Raw genomic sequence first — 15,204 nt, 5'->3', positions numbered from 1 at the left:
ACAAAATTGAGTGGTTTAATGAAGAGTGATTATCTATGCATCCGAGATTTGATGTTCAAATTCTCTTCTTTAGTTTAGATATTGCTTTTTTTTTTCTTCTCTCTAAGAAACAAGTTTAATGCTACTACTGTTTTTTTTAATGTTGGAAGAAATATGAAGATAGGATCTTCATTTTAAAAAAGAATTAATGTTTTGGCTACATTGCAAGGTTAGAATGCGAATATCAAATGATAAGTGAGGGATGAGAGAGCCTGTTGTTTTGCCCTAATCAAGTGTGGTCAAAAGGCTCACAAGTCATGAGAGGATTGATGGGCCCTAACAAAAATAAGTGTGACAAAATCACAAAAAAACAAACAAATTTTTGTACCTTCAAAGCAACAAAGAGAGAGGGGCAGGCAAGAACTGAAAATGGAATCAAATAGCTGGTAGAGTCCCCCACCACAGCCAAACCCATCTCACCGCCATCGGATTCCCACCCACCCCACAACAAAAACAATCAACTCTCTCTCTCTCTCTCTCTCTCTCTCTCTCTCTCACTTTGGCCCTTCCTTTTTAAAAATACATTCGCCGCACTCTCCTTCTCACTCTCATACTTCTTTCCCGGTCTCTCTTCCAATTCCATTCGCTAGAAAAAAAAACCAGAAAAACAAAACACCAAACAAACAGAAATTCTGTTAAGGTACCACCCAAAAAACAAAAATAAGCAATTCCTGCAATATCATTTTCCTTTCTCCTAGGACAAATTAACATGGCCGGAGCCCTCTTCTCCCAGCTCTCCGACGACGTCGTTCTCAAGATTCTCTTCAAGCTCGAAGAGGACCCGCGAAACTGGGCCAGGCTCGCCTGCTCTTGCACCAAGTTCTCGTCTTTGATTCGCAACGTTTGCTGGAAGACCAAGTGCTCCAAAGTCATCCCTTCCGTCGTCTCCAATCTCCTCTCTGGCTCATCTGCGCCACCGGGCGGTTGGGCCGCGCTTCACAAGCTCGCGGTGTGCTGCCCCGGTCTCCTCCACTCCGGTGTTCTCTTTGAGAACTCCGATTTCGGGCTCGAACGCGAGGTTGGCCCTGATGAGAATTATCGGAGATTGGATTCTTCTCCGGCAGCCAAGCCCCCAACCGACCCTTCCTCGAGCCAAATTGGTGCGAATCATGAAGTGGGTGCTTCAGGGTCTAATTGTTCTTGGTCTCTCTTTGATGATCTTTATTTCGATACGGTGTATGTTGATTCTGAAGCCCAAGTAGAAGCAGCAGAGGATCAGGCTAGTGTTGAGAAAGGTGGTGTTAGAGTGGGCGGTGAATTTTCTGTATGTAAGAAGAGGAAGGTTTGTAGGTCGATGAGGTCGCATTTAGCTTCTGGGGTTTGGAATTTGAGCCGTGAACAGGGCAATAAGCTTCTTCACAGTCGGTTCCGTGGTGATTGCTTATACTTATGTGATTGGCCTGGCTGTGTTCACATCGAAGAGAAGCGGAATTACATGCTTTTCAGAGGGATTTTCAAGGATTTCAAGGGGTCTCAAGTGTGGAGGACCATAAAGGATGGGAATAGGAGCAAGATTGATCTGAATTGTGCGTTTTGCTCCTGTAAAGAAACTTGGGATTTGCATTCTGCCTTCTGTTTGAGGCGGGTTTTCGGTTACCATGACGATGGTGAGCCGGTTGTTCGAGCTTATGTCTGTGAAAATGGGCATGTCTCAGGGGCTTGGACTGACTTGCCATTGTACTCTTAATGGCATTTGCTTGTTCTCAGTTCGTGGAGGGTTTCTAGTTCTTTCATTTATCATTGAAGTGTCTCTTATGAGTATAGGAATTGAGGAATTGAGAGAGGAATGTGTTTATTTCCAATGTATATCAGTTTCTGAGGAGCATTATGTTGTTGTTGCTGTTCATGGTTGTGTCCTTCAAATCTGCTTTGTTTTATTGTTGTTATTTGTGTTTCAATAAGAAATTTGTAATTTGAATGAGATGCTTCATTTTAAGATCATCTTTGCGTTGAATGCGATGCTTTCATTTTGTTAAGATCCTAAGTTCTGTTGTTGTTTTAGATGGTTGGTAAGAAATTTTGAGTTGAATGCGATGCTTTCATTTTGATAAGAAATTTTGGTTAGCTTGTAATTGCTTCGTCTCTTGCCCTTCCTAATTTCAACAAGCCAATTCTCTAGGAATACCTTTGGTTCTGTCATGCGTGTTGGAAAACATTTTCCAATTTCAAGCTTCAGAATAGAAAGTAGCCCTCTGTTCCCTGATGATGATGTTTGCTGGAATCAGAAAGATGCAACGTTGATCTCCAAAATCATGGATCATCATCCAACTAGAAAAGCCGATTCATTGGATCAGCGGCATTGTTTAGATTTGAAGTCAGATTTCATAATTCGAACAAATACAAACTGCTTTTACCATCAGAAACAAGCAGAAGTCTTGAAAGAAAACAGATATGTTGATAAACCAAAACTACATAACATGCATGTCAGCAACGTATTTCCCAAGGAAAACGACATTTCTTTAAAAGCTACCGAGCTTAAAATTATTTGGCGGACACAGCAGCTAGCTAGTGCTGCAGCAACATATGTGTTGGCTTATTTGAAGCAGGCAGCTAAGGCAAGGTAGCTGGAGTGGTAGGTGGGTAGCTTCAATTTTTTATTTTGGGCCTCTTCACAATAATCACTTACACTGCCTAAAACAGCCCTGCAAGTTACAACAGCAGAATATGCCAATGCAATGGATTGTTACATCATGAGATGATATGTTTACATATTTATATGTATTTATAGATGTACCTTTTGATAGCTCCATAGCCATGGCTACCAGAAACCAACATGGATGCCTTGTGTCTTTCTACAGCCTCACAGAGAACGTTCCTCGCATCCCCGGCAACCACCTCTATTACCATATCGTTCACCTGCATAATAAATTGAAGACCTAGCTCTACTAAAAGACACTCAGACACAGAAAATAAAATTCTAAGCAACCACTATATGTTTAATTGGTTTCACAGAAAGCTGTCCTGCATGAGGAAATTATTACCGATTTGCTGGCACAAATTTCTTTAACCTTGTCTTCAACTCAGATGGCCATCTTCTTCAGCTCCGCCTCCCGAGTTGGCAAAACTTCAAATCCTCCTACACAGTTCATTAATCAAATCAATGATGCATTTTCAACATGAAAATAAAATGCTCTTATCTACCATTGCAATTCTTGTCCAGCCTACTGTTTGGTCGACATAATATGGACGAGAGCGTGTTATCGACATTTTAAAAAGAGTTTTGATATTTGTACCATTTTTGTTGACGACATTGTTAATCACCTAGAGTGGTCAATAAATTGTGTGGTACAAATAATATTATTGTTGCGAAAAAAGTATGTCACAGACACATGCGTATTTGCATTTGTATACGCATGCGTGCAGAATGTTATAGGACTTCTATAACAGGGGAAGAGGGTTTGGCATGGACAATGACGAGTTTGAAAACAGGGTTTGATGCAAAGGGGATGAAGAAGTGGTTGAGAGTGTGAGAATGTGAAGGAAAAGAGTCCCATATTGGAAAGTTGAGACACCTAGCAAGGGCTTATAAGGAGTTGGGCTACTCCCCCCATTGCCAATTGGTTTTGGGGTGGAACCTCAACTTCCTTAAGAGAGTCCATTCGAGAGCGTAGACGCTTCTTACTTGCTTGGACTTCTCGACACTACTCGCCATTGCAGCTTTGTTTAATTCCTGATTTTCTTCTAGATATGCCAGAAACGGAGCTTCTTCACTACTACTCATCCCCAGGAGAGGGGGACTATAACTTGAGATTTGGCAACTGGCGCACAGTATATGTCTCCTACATCAACAACGAGGAGAAAACTTATCGTTTGAAGTAAGCTAAGGGCAATGATTTCTATTTTATATTTCAAGTAAAAAAATGTGGAGTAATTTTATCAATAAATTTTGTGAATATACGAAGCTGGCTAGCATACAGAAAGGATAACGACTTATTAATTAGCCTTTGAGTTTGTCTGAGTCAAAAGGTCGTGGATCAGATCGAGTGTCATTTGAGGAAACTTTTAACACAATCTTTGGCTGTCGCTTGCCATGTATATCCATATCTACCATGGTTTCTTCCAGACCAACAACGTCAACGCCCTTTTTTGCTGCTGTCTGTTGTCGGACAATTGCCACCCTGAAACACTTTTGAGGCCTATGTCGTTTTTTTCACGAAAGATTTGGTGTCCAATGCGAGCTGACATGCGTTTGGGTAAACTGAACTGGTATTTATTTGGAATTCACATTTTTGTAAAATTAAGAACATCAATGATGAATGAAATATCATAAACTTATATCATAAACTTCACTAATCCAACTTTTGATATACGGAGGATACATTACAAAAGTTTAAGCTTCAACTTTGTACCTTACAATAATACATGCCAAACTTTGTATTTTGAACAATCAAACTATAACCACAAGTATATAACCTTACAACTCACAAATGGTTGAATTTATTATAAGTATCGTAATACTGCCACCACGAAACGCCATGCTTAACTGAAGCCACAGATAGGAGGAGGCTCACTCAGCTCAATGTTTTGTTTTAGGCTTCTTCACAATCATCACGCTGCAGTGAGCGTGATGAGCACAATAGTCACTTACGCTTCCAAGAACCGCCCTGCACCAGAATCAAACAGAGCATTAAGATTTTCTGCAGACAAGTAACACCCTTTATGCAGCAACCAAAACTAGTCATGGCACAAACAGTCTAAACGAATTTATGCAGCAACTATTGGCATCTAAAACCCTGAACAAGACTTAAAATCTTGTTTGCATCCTCGATATAATAAATCAATTAACCGCAAATTATACCGTCGATAGTTCAAAAGTTCAAAACTGAACTCTCTGAAAATTTAGAGATGGTTGTTCTTGTTCCACTCATAAGATTAGAACATGCATGATGGAATACCTTTTTATGGCTCCATAGCCATGACTACCGACAACCAAGACGGATGCATGGTGCCTGTCAACAGCATCACAGATAACATTCCTAGCATCTCCTTCCACCACTTCCACAGTCACATCAGTCACCTGGGAAGAATATGTAATGTTCAGAAACCGGCTAGGGAAATGTAAGTTGTTCATAATCATATCACCTAAGGGTTGCAAGAGTAGTACTAGGATTGTCATTAGCTTCGGCTATATCTTTCTATTTTTTTTATTTATTGAAAAAAAAAAAAAAAAAACACTTGGGAAAACCACATTAGTCTTCTTCACAAATCAAAGTAAGCAAAACTCAGATGAAATGCCTGCTTCATGACATGGTGCAAATGTTGAAGTGATCTAAATTTCATGAAAAGCAAAACCTTAACAATCATATATTAAAATGAAAAGGACCAAACTTTCATAAGAAGCAATTCAATTTCAGGGACATGCATCACAAGAAAGAATTAAAACAGAATGAAAAGAAAAAGAAAAATACCGATTTGGTGGCGCAAAGTTCCTTAGCCTTGTCAGTAACGCGGGCAGCCATCCTCTTCAAATCAGCATCCACAATTGGCAAAATCTCCGCCGCTCCTACAATTAAGCACAACACGCAAATTTAGCTGATGACCTCGACAAAGATCACAATTAAAATAATAAAATGATTAAATGAGAATTACCAGGGCCGGCGAGGCCAACGACGGAGGAAGGCATGGGCTTGGCGTGGACGATGACGAGCTTGAACGGAGAGTTGGGACCGAAGGGCGCGAAGAAGTGGTCGAGAGTCCATTCCAGAGCGTAAGCGCTCTGCTCGCTCTCGTCGGCCCCGATCACCATCACTTGCTTCTCTACAGTCGTCGCCATTAATGCTCTGGTTTTTCTTCTTTCTCTTATTCGCTTCCTTGTTGTTTCTGTCTCTGTGTGTCTGTGTCTCTAAAATTGCAGTTTGTAAGAGCTTCTTCTGGTCAAATGAGTGGGTTTGTTGTAATGTAGGAATTGATTCGGTTATGAGCTTGCGGCGTTGTTATTCTGACAAGAGGTGAGTGGGACGGCGTCGTTTGGTACGTGAATATAGCTTAATTCCTAATCATTCGCGTTGCCCCTAGAAAGATAGAAACGACTTTGGGGTGGTGGAGGGAGGTTAAGGCAAATCCCCAGAGGTTAAGGTGAGTCTTACGTCAGCACACAATAGCTTAATTCCTAATTATTAATAGTATGTTTGTTTGTTATGGAAGAAAACCGTCCACTGATTTGTTTCTGTGGGCTAATGCAGCAGCAGCCGCAAGACCCCTCACCACTCGTTTGGTTTTTTATTTTCTATTTTTCTATTTATTTGTGGTTTAATATTTTCTTTTCTATATTTGGTTTTAGGACCACCGATTGGATTTGGTTCACATCTTTAATAAATATCATGCAACCAAAACTAGATAGTCTTTTTTTTTCTTGGGTCAAAAGCCCAAAAGTGGTATGAGTGATGCCCAAAAGATCTCATATTTCCTTTGTGGACCAAAATTTATACCGCGAAGGAAGCTAAAATGTGTCTTTTGTTGGATCTTTCTTAGCAATCGTTAGTAAGTCGCATGAACTGTCCACACAACCGGATTATCGAGCCTGTGATAGCCCAAAAGAATAACGGAAGTTGAGATGGGCCATGGATATATATAACCCTTAGGTGAAGTCTTTTTATCTCTTAACTGTTGGATCATGCTAACTAATTTAATCCAACAATTAAGAAATAGAACTTCATCTAATGGCCGTATATAAAGCCGTCATTATAGAATTCTTGAATAGTAGTGTTCCAACAATTAAGAGATAAAACTTCATCTAAGGGCCGTATATAAAGCCCTCATTATACTCATATATGTGTTATAATAAAAGTGGAATTGTAACACTATGTGACGATGAATTGGTGGGACACTGGCACTGACAAATTACGCCATTTCTTTTTTTGGGCAGTTTTCACATGATCGATGAACTCACGGCTCCTCCAACAACAGATACCCCATTAGGCACCTAGAAAGAGTTATAGTAAAAAGAAATGGGTTTATGTTTGTGATGATTGGCCAATTGTTTGTGCATTTGGTTGGCACTCACCATTTTCTAAAATGCTTCTGTTACTTTTCCTTTTGATTTAAATTATATTTAGTCATTTATGGATCAGCTTTGACCACTCATTCGCTGAATAAACTCACCACCAAATAAATCAGATAATTATGGCTTTAGGCGCTAGTGATCATTTAGAAATGAAACACGTCCAATTGATATTGTCTAAATCAAATTATATATAGATATCATGATTCATAGCTGTTAAAAAAAGATAAAAAGATTCCTTACTCAGAGTCAGAACAGAAAAGATGTGCAAGGGAATGGATTTGAAGGCTCCTATGATGTATATGAGAATCTCCTTTTGCATATGATGCTTTGGACCGTAAGCCATAAGCAAGTGCTGTCGAGAGACAACCCATAGTGGCTCTTCCACTCACAAAGTGACCAGAAAATCCGTCCTTTTATTCTCATTTCCGATTGACCATAATTTTTGGGTGCATGAGCTCTGCACAGTGTGGAATTAACTTACAAGTCACAACGCCCCTCCCACCAACCCATATATATACATACAGTACTTGAGAGAGGGACTATATATTATATTGTAAACACAGTCAAAATCTGGTAATTATATCACGCATACAATGAAGCCATACATCGTGGCACAAACTATTCATGTTGACATAGCAACAGTTTGGTGACAAAAACCAAAGGTTTAAGAAATTAAGATTAAGTAAGCCACTCACTCACTTGTGCAGTGATTTGGAGCAATTGTTCTCCCAAAAAAGATCTTAGGTTCGAGTCCTAGGATCCGTGTTGTGTATGTGAGTTTAGTATATTATCGCCTCTCTCAATAGAAAGGGTCTTCAAAAAAAAGGAAAAATCAGATTAAGTAAGCACTCAAACTTAAATGTAAGAAGACGGAATCGTTGTCCAAGTTAACTGGCTAAACCGCGTTTGCGTAATTAGTGCTTTAAATCTGTAGCAAGAATGAGTTGGTAGAGTTAGGCCAATCCCCACGGCAGTATGGATAAAATTAAATTGACTGGATGGTAGCTATTTGGCTCTGTTTGTTTGTTTCTGTGTGTACTTACTACCTAAGGGTGTGTGGCTTTATATGAGATTACATATTTATTTTCTTGTCCCTTCTACATTGAACTGTTATTAATTAATTATAATTAGGCGAGCAACATGGCAAAATGTGCTCATCGTTGACACAGGAACCTGGGCAGATTGCGACAGCCCAAGTGCATACGGGGAAGGAAGATACCTAAGACGTGTTTTGCTTTTGGTGTATAATTATGTCATATTAATATTATTAAAAAGTAATACCTCTGCGTTTGTTTATTACGATTATACTTTTTTATTTATTTAAAAAGTAATATCTCCCACTAGATATATATCGCGTAAAGCAGCAGCCCTTTACACGTGGCAAAATAGCTGGCCATCTATTGTCGTACGCGGTTATCGTCGCGATGGTGGTGAATCGTGAATGAATGAATGAACTTGTTGACCAAAAAGAAAACAAATTTTTATTTTTATTTTTTATCATTGAATAAATTTTATATCTCGAAGTCAAATTTTATTTTGTGTTTTTTTGTTTGACTTTTGGGTTGGGTAAAGCTGCGTTGTCATGAAAACATTAAATTGAGATAGTTGGATATCAGATCACAACACCACACTCAATTTCCTTTTATTTTTGTTTGCTGCCAAAATTCACATGATCCTCCTCATTGTCCTTCAAATATTACGTATGTATACATGATACATGTGATGATGGTTATCTTCTTTTCTTCTTTCTTTTTGGCCAAGTATTTTTTTTAATGAAAAAAACTATTTTTTTTCCAATATTTACAACAACAAAAATTAATATTATAAAAAATGAAGGGTCTAGAATTAACATAGAAAAAGAAGGGTCTAGACATTTTATTCAGAGTAATTTTTATCAAATAGGAATCAATCAAGCAGACAAAATATAGAAGAAGAAAAATGGAAAGTGTCACATCTACGGTCTACCGACCTACCCCAAGTGGAGGTGGAGCATAACGAGCATACATTATTTGTTGTTGCATTGTATTATTAATCTTGATTTGGAAAGTTTCCCCACATGGATTTACCCCAAAATGAAAAAGGTTTTCAAATTTGTGGCTTCATTCACTCTACTCAGATTGACATGTTCCGTCTGTTTTAAGTTTCCGAGAAATTCTTGAAAAATTGACTTTTTCTCGGGAATTCAGTGCTCACTTGGCATATGGATGATATAATTCGTCCTTTATATATTATACGTCTTCTTCAAGTGATAGATATAAACCGTTAAAACACATCTCTACACACAGCCAAATACACAACACCACCTCATCACCGGAGAGTCTCAGAAAGAGAAGAATACCATTTGATCCATTTCATTAGTGATATTAGCATCAAGGAATCAAAAAGTTTACATCTTCGCATCTCTCTCTCGGACCCATCTCTGTTTTTCGCTAAATTTTAATTTAAAGCGAAGGATTTTTAGTGGCCATTGATGAAAAATGAAATTCTGCAAGAAATACCAGGAGTACATGCAAGGCCAGGAGAAGAAGCTACCTGGGGTTGGCTTCAAGAAGCTGAAGAAGATCTTGAAGAAATGTCGCAGGGAGGACAGTCATGAGGTCCATGACGTTCGAACATGCCCTGACCATTGCCCAGGTCATTCTATCTATTTCTGTTGAATCATCATTCTTCAATCTCTTTATTTTGGGTCTAATTGTGACAGTAAATTTATCAACTTTGGTCCATTTCTTGGATATTGGGATTTTATTATGCTGGATATATCTTTTCTTCAATCCCATTGAAATTCTTTGACATGATCTTGCATTCATATTTATAGCCAAGTTGGAGGATAAATACAAGAAGAAAAAATTTAAGGCCGTATTGATGTTCAGGGCATATGGAATCTGTTTTAACTTCCAAATTTAAAACTTTTTGAACCCACGATTGGTTCACCTGCTCACAGTTACTAGTTATTTAAAGAAAAAAAAAGGTTTTTTTTGTGTCTGGCAATGGTTTTATGCTAATATTTAGTTCGAAATTCTGAATTGCGCAGTGTGTGATGGGAGCTTTTTCCCTGCCCTTCTCAAGGAGATGTCTGCAGTGGTAGGCTTCTTTAATAAGCGTGCACAGAAATTGCTTGACCTGCATCTGGCTTCAGGCTTTCGTAAGTACTTCTTTTGGTTCAAAGGCAAACTTCGAGGGAACCATGTTGGCTTAATTGAAGAAGGCAAGGACCTTGTTACTTATGCACTGATCAACGCCATTGCCATTCGAAAAATACTAAAGAAATATGATAAGGTATACAAGTTGCACTTTTTGAACACATTTAATTTATCCGAGTTTTGATAATCTAGTTGAATGAATATATTTTGTTTGTATTTTGGGACAGATTCATTACTCAACGCAAGGACAGGCCTTCAAGTCGCAAGCTCAAAGTATGCACATTGGAATCCTTCAGAGTCCATGGCTTTGTGAGCTTATGGCTTTTCACATCAATTTAAGGGAAACCAAGACCAAGTCAAGGAAGGCACCAGCCTTGTTTGAGGGATGCTCCCTCAAAATCAATGATGGGAAACCATCTCTCGCCTGCGAGCTCTTTGATTCTGTCAAGCTTGATGTTGACTTGACATGTTCTATATGCTTGGTAAGTTTCAAGATTTTTTATTTTCACAGGATGTCCTGCATATCTATCATTCATTTTTTACTGCATATTTTTGTTGTTCTGCACTGAACTGCACATCATTTAATTCTGTCTATGGATTCAATTCTAATATAAGAGGTTTCAAGAACTGAGCTTGAAATATTATAGCACCCTCAAAATATTACTCTTACTCTCTCAAATTGAAAATTTCTTCTATGCCTCGTTGTTATGAACTAGGAGCACATATGGCCAGTTTTTAAAGTTTGACATCCTTAAACGCAAACTGCATATGCCATGCCCTATGGGTTTGATTTGATCAACTCAAACTTAAAGCTCTGGCAGCTCTCTAGTCTAGGACTACTGAGAGATTATCTTTTCGCCCATCTCAGCAACGTGCATGACTGAAGTAGGAGTTGTAGAGAAGAAAACATGTTGCTATTATTGTGCTTCATTCAAGGTTCTTATTCAATGTTAGTTCATGTGATTTTTCTTTTGTCTTCTGCTTTTCAGGACACAGTTTTTGATCCAGTTGCTCTCACATGTGGTCATATATTCTGCTACATGTGTGCTTGCTCGGCTGCATCAGTGACTATTGTTGATGGATTGAAGGCTGCAGAGCCTAAAGAAAAATGCCCTCTATGCCGAGAGGTGAGCATTATCTCATTTTCCACTTGGAGCTTGTACTCTGGTAGCCTTTGTACCACAAACAAGGGCACAAGGTGGCGCCTTTAACTTGTGCTTACTTACCATTTGTAATTTGTTTATATTGATTTCAGGCAAGAGTGTATGAGGGTGCTGTACACTTAGAAGAGCTTAACATGTTACTTAGCAGAAGGTATGTTTTTGCCCCCCATATTACTTACTTTGCATCCTTATTCTCTAGTGAATGACCTATAAATTATATATGCAAAATTCTCATTCTTATTTTGTTCATATTGAACAGCTGCCATGAATACTGGGAGCAGAGGCTCCAGACAGAAAGGGTAGAGAGGGTTCGGCAAGCAAAGCAGCACTGGGAATCCCAGTGTCGGGCGTTCATGGGGGTTTAAGTGCTGTCTGTTCACTGCTTGGGGACCATTTTGCCCTTCCTTTTCCGCCTTACCCACCATGTAAACTGTTACAACAGATTCTTCGTGCTCTTTTGGAACCCATTTACGGGTTATTTTTCCGTTGGGTTCTGTGACCCACCGACTGTAGCCGTGTGTGGATGTTCTGTTCCTTGTATGTAGCCTTTGATTAACGCTGTACATATAATTTGTTTTTAGTGTTCCAAGTTTTTGGGACTTAAACGTTGCGGTCATTGCTTGCTTAATCCAAGTAAACTTGGTCTGTTATTAATATGGATTCACAATCTGTTCATCAATTTTGATTTGGAGTAAAATTTGCATCCTTGTATCATGTCGTAAATTAATGATGCTAGAAGAGATGGGTACTACTGATATGAAAAGCAAAATGTTTGATGCTAAAACAGATGGTTAGAGTTGAATTGTCCTCAGATTGGTTCCATTATGAATTTATGTAGGCTTTGCTTTGTTTCCATGCTGAATTTCTATCTGGGTATTTCTTTGCGACCCTTTTGCGTTTTAGTAATTTGCGTAAGAATGGTTCATCTGGCAAGGACTTGTTAGCCAAGAAGCAGGAAGAGGAGGGGTGCAGGAGGAGAAAAACTTCCCAACCCCTTTGTATCGAGAAAGGGAAAATTCAGGCAATGGGTGTAGGAAAGTATTTCTTGTGTCCAAGATGTTTGCGAACAAGGTGATTGATATGAGGGGACCACATGTTCGAATCTTACCCCAATTTGGAGCATTTGAAAGACCAAGACAACACAACCACAGAAGACAATGTCTACATGCCCGAGCAGGTTGAGGTCGATATCCATAATTGATAGGTTGGGAGACGGCCATCAGCTTTAAGAACGAGAAAGAGCTACAAAATAGGTCTAAATACAGTCACTATTTTACTCATACAACATATACGGTTTCATGTTCTTATTACAATACAGTGCGCAATCATATACTCCCGTCGTTCAAAATTTTCTTTAGAACAATTATATAAATCATTCATCAACCAAAATTCTTTCATAATGAAAACGAGAAAAAAGATACAACATAATGAAAACGAGAAAAAAGACCACATTAGTGATCGAATCACTCTCATGAGATTGCCATGCACGACTGAGCCTTTCTCAACGGATCAATAAGGGATTTTTATCTTTATGCACGTGATACCTTTTGCATAGTTTCTCCAAAGTTGCAACAGAATGCTGCATTGCATTTAGTTTTGTATCCATGAACATTCCCTGCAAAGCAACAATTCCACCTTAAGCACGCAGAAAGCAACTTTACAACTTCAATTTTTAATAGAATATAAGCTTGTATCCCACCTGATAGTCGTCTCCATACTTCTCAATGAGCCGACCAATATAAACACGTTGCATGGCCGTTAATGGTTGCAGTGGTGCAGATTTTCCATCTCTCCGCTTTTTCCCTAGACTAGATCTCAAATCTGTATGAAACAAAGAAAGTTGTGTAATCGCAAGTTTCACACCTTTGAAAGAGAAGAAAATAAACAAGCCAACAAGTTCCACAACAAATAATTTATGCAATTCAAAATAGCAGTAAATCTAGGAGTACTGGTTTCAGAGCTAATTTTCGGCAGGACCTCCCCAACAGCATTGTCAGTCTAACCGCCAAATTTGGGATGGATTGGTGTGGTTCCCCTATAGTGATATTTAATTTCACTGTATTTCTCGAATCGAAATCAAACACACACAGTCCATTTCTTAGGGCAGAAGACAGAACTTTGGTTCTTGCAATCCAGTTCAGCCTCTACATCATTACATTCTAAGGGTCTTTATACATTAATTAACTGCAGCACCAACGGTAACGGATCACCTTATTGAAGTTTGTCTGTCAACAAATTGACCAGATTACCTAAGCCAAACTTTTTGGACTTACAGATTAATAAGTACTTGATCAAATTAAAGCCAAACTCAATATAGTGATCTCCATCTCATCAAATTATTAAGTATTTGGCCATTCTAAAATTTATTTCAACTTTTGTCCGGGATTGTTGGATTTAATAACCCTGTAAACTGTTTGGGTTATTCCTCATACTTTTCCCTCCAAACGAAAGGAATTTGTGTAGAGCTAAAAGCAAACTGACTACCCCTCAACCTCAAGCAGATAACTTTATCCTAAAAGTTCAATCTTTCCAGTAAACCAATTGCAACTTCAATTGCAATTTCCCTTAAAAATCCACAACCAGTTATTTCATTAAGCACTAAGCTTTCAATTTTTTATTTCAGCCAAAGAAACAAAATTCCCAATTTCTAACTCAGAAAAAGAGAGTAGAGAGAGAACTGACCGTCTTCTTCGACGTCGCTACCGTCGACGGGCTCATCTCCCGAAGGAGGTGGAGGAGGGACCTGGAGAGAATCGCTTTCGATCATGTGAGAGGTTCGAGAGCGGACGCTGAGCAAGTTAGGATTAGAAACGAAGCCGAAGGACTTATAGTTTTCGATAACAGTGCCCTCGGCGTTCCATGAGGCAGAGGATGGGCCTTGTTGTTCCAGTAAGGCGCGAAGCTTCGGAGGGAGACAGAAGGCTGCCTTGAAGACGTTGGGCTTCCTCTTCGGCAGCGCCACGCGGACCTTCGTCCTCGATTGCTTGTACTTTCTTCGTGACCTTCCCATCTCTCTTTCTTTCTGTCTCTCTGTGAATCTGTCTCTAGGGTTTATGCTCGGGGTTTAGAATAGGGTGCTGTATCTCTTACCTACAAGGGCTACAACAACACCTTAAACGCTGCGTTTCGTATTGACGCTTTTTAATGTAAAATTGATTAAATAGCTGCTCCATTCAGGAAGGTAAAGCGACATCCTATTCTAAACCCTAGCTAGCACTATATTTAATTTATATCAGAAAAGACATGACGCATTGAGAAAAATTCATTTATACCTTATTTTATTTGACATTAATCCTATTTATTGGCAAAAATTGATTGTTTATGATATAAAACATCTTTTGAAACTTCGAAAATTTAATACTTAAAACTTAAAATTGAAGTGATTAACCAATCTTAGACTGGAAACCCTCTGCACCCTAAACCAATCAACCATGTCAATAAAAATGCACATCCGGCACAGAGCCGGACTGATATTCATATCTACTATGTAGAGAGAGAGAGAGAGAGAGAGAGAGAGAGAGAGAGAGCATCGACAACTTTCCAAGAATAATACAACTGATTTCCATAAACAGCACCCTTGTCAAGAAGCATAAGTTTAATGTTCTCATCTAAATACATTCTAAACAGAGTGGAGAAATGTAGGTGGTAACTGGAGTAGATTAGCTACTTCTTGCCACAAGTCTAAGAGAGGCTTGACTTGGACTTGCATTATTGTTTTGATAATTCCCACACACAGCTGAGAAGGGCCTCTTCTTATTTTAATAATGGGAGGGGCAAATGCGGGCAGGTGATTCTTGGAAGATTTGCGAGCACAAAAGGAATCACCGGAATCAACGATAGAGAAACCAAAGATGGTTGC

General features: G+C 38.9%; 4 protein-coding genes and 1 pseudogene across 4 annotated transcripts; 2 read left to right on the top strand and 3 right to left on the bottom strand.

Moving 5' to 3' along the window:
• Positions 1-374: 374 nt before the first annotated feature.
• EID1 (F-box family protein) lies at positions 375-1,980 on the top strand. The gene has a single exon (XM_021964401.2). It carries the CDS (start codon positions 749-751, stop codon positions 1,724-1,726), a length of 978 nt encoding a protein of 325 aa, XP_021820093.1. The 5' UTR covers positions 375-748; the 3' UTR covers positions 1,727-1,980.
• Positions 1,981-2,572: 592 nt separating this feature from the next.
• Positions 2,573-3,691, bottom strand: LOC110761782 (uncharacterized; annotated as a pseudogene).
• A 601-nt stretch (positions 3,692-4,292) lies between these two features.
• On the bottom strand, positions 4,293-6,090 carry LOC110761856 (universal stress protein PHOS34). The gene is made up of 4 exons (XM_021964439.2): positions 5,629-6,090; positions 5,448-5,542; positions 4,935-5,056; positions 4,293-4,643 (listed from the first exon to the last, which is right to left on the bottom strand). Exons 1-4 carry the CDS (start codon positions 5,810-5,812, stop codon positions 4,556-4,558), a joined length of 489 nt encoding a protein of 162 aa, XP_021820131.1. The 5' UTR covers positions 5,813-6,090; the 3' UTR covers positions 4,293-4,555.
• Positions 6,091-9,197: 3,107 nt separating this feature from the next.
• Positions 9,198-12,024, top strand: NLA (SPX (SYG1/Pho81/XPR1) domain-containing protein). The gene is made up of 6 exons (XM_021946717.2): positions 9,198-9,676; positions 10,074-10,318; positions 10,410-10,664; positions 11,172-11,309; positions 11,438-11,496; positions 11,605-12,024. Exons 1-6 carry the CDS (start codon positions 9,520-9,522, stop codon positions 11,708-11,710), a joined length of 960 nt encoding a protein of 319 aa, XP_021802409.1. The 5' UTR covers positions 9,198-9,519; the 3' UTR covers positions 11,711-12,024.
• Positions 12,025-12,595: 571 nt separating this feature from the next.
• Positions 12,596-14,430, bottom strand: LOC110761825 (nucleolar-like protein). Its single transcript, XM_021964403.2, has 3 exons — positions 14,028-14,430; positions 13,045-13,166; positions 12,596-12,960 (listed from the first exon to the last, which is right to left on the bottom strand). Exons 1-3 carry the CDS (start codon positions 14,353-14,355, stop codon positions 12,847-12,849), a joined length of 564 nt encoding a protein of 187 aa, XP_021820095.1. The 5' UTR covers positions 14,356-14,430; the 3' UTR covers positions 12,596-12,846.
• Positions 14,431-15,204: the final 774 nt, after the last annotated feature.

The sequence above is a fragment of the Prunus avium genome, chromosome 8, assembly GCF_965620075.1.
Source record: "Prunus avium chromosome 8, drPruAviu1.hap1.1, whole genome shotgun sequence".
NCBI lineage: Eukaryota > Viridiplantae > Streptophyta > Magnoliopsida > Rosales > Rosaceae > Prunus > Prunus avium.
This window is presented reverse-complemented; position numbering and strand designations above follow the sequence as displayed.

What these genes read in the sequence shown, in the direction of transcription:
- EID1 (XM_021964401.2), top strand. Translation starts at nt 749, where the DNA reads ATGGCCGGAGCCCTCTTCTCCCAGCTCTCCGACGACGTCGTTCTCAAG.
- LOC110761856 (XM_021964439.2), bottom strand. Translation starts at nt 5,812, where the DNA reads ATGGCGACGACTGTAGAGAAGCAAGTGATGGTGATCGGGGCCGACGAG. An exon ending in CGTTGGCCTCGCCGGCCCTG is followed by an intron (nt 5,543 to 5,628) that starts GTAATTCTCATT and finishes GCTTAATTGTAG; the next exon opens with GAGCGGCGGAGATTTTGCCA. An exon ending in GGCTATGGAGCCATAAAAAG is followed by an intron (nt 4,644 to 4,934) that starts GTATTCCATCAT and finishes ATTCTGGTGCAG; the next exon opens with GGCGGTTCTTGGAAGCGTAA.
- NLA (XM_021946717.2), top strand. Translation starts at nt 9,520, where the DNA reads ATGAAATTCTGCAAGAAATACCAGGAGTACATGCAAGGCCAGGAGAAG. An exon ending in TACTAAAGAAATATGATAAG is followed by an intron (nt 10,319 to 10,409) that starts GTATACAAGTTG and finishes ATTTTGGGACAG; the next exon opens with ATTCATTACTCAACGCAAGG. An exon ending in AATGCCCTCTATGCCGAGAG is followed by an intron (nt 11,310 to 11,437) that starts GTGAGCATTATC and finishes TATTGATTTCAG; the next exon opens with GCAAGAGTGTATGAGGGTGC.
- LOC110761825 (XM_021964403.2), bottom strand. Translation starts at nt 14,355, where the DNA reads ATGGGAAGGTCACGAAGAAAGTACAAGCAATCGAGGACGAAGGTCCGC. An exon ending in TAGCGACGTCGAAGAAGACG is followed by an intron (nt 13,167 to 14,027) that starts GTCAGTTCTCTC and finishes TGTTTCATACAG; the next exon opens with ATTTGAGATCTAGTCTAGGG. An exon ending in AGTATGGAGACGACTATCAG is followed by an intron (nt 12,961 to 13,044) that starts GTGGGATACAAG and finishes GTTGCTTTGCAG; the next exon opens with GGAATGTTCATGGATACAAA.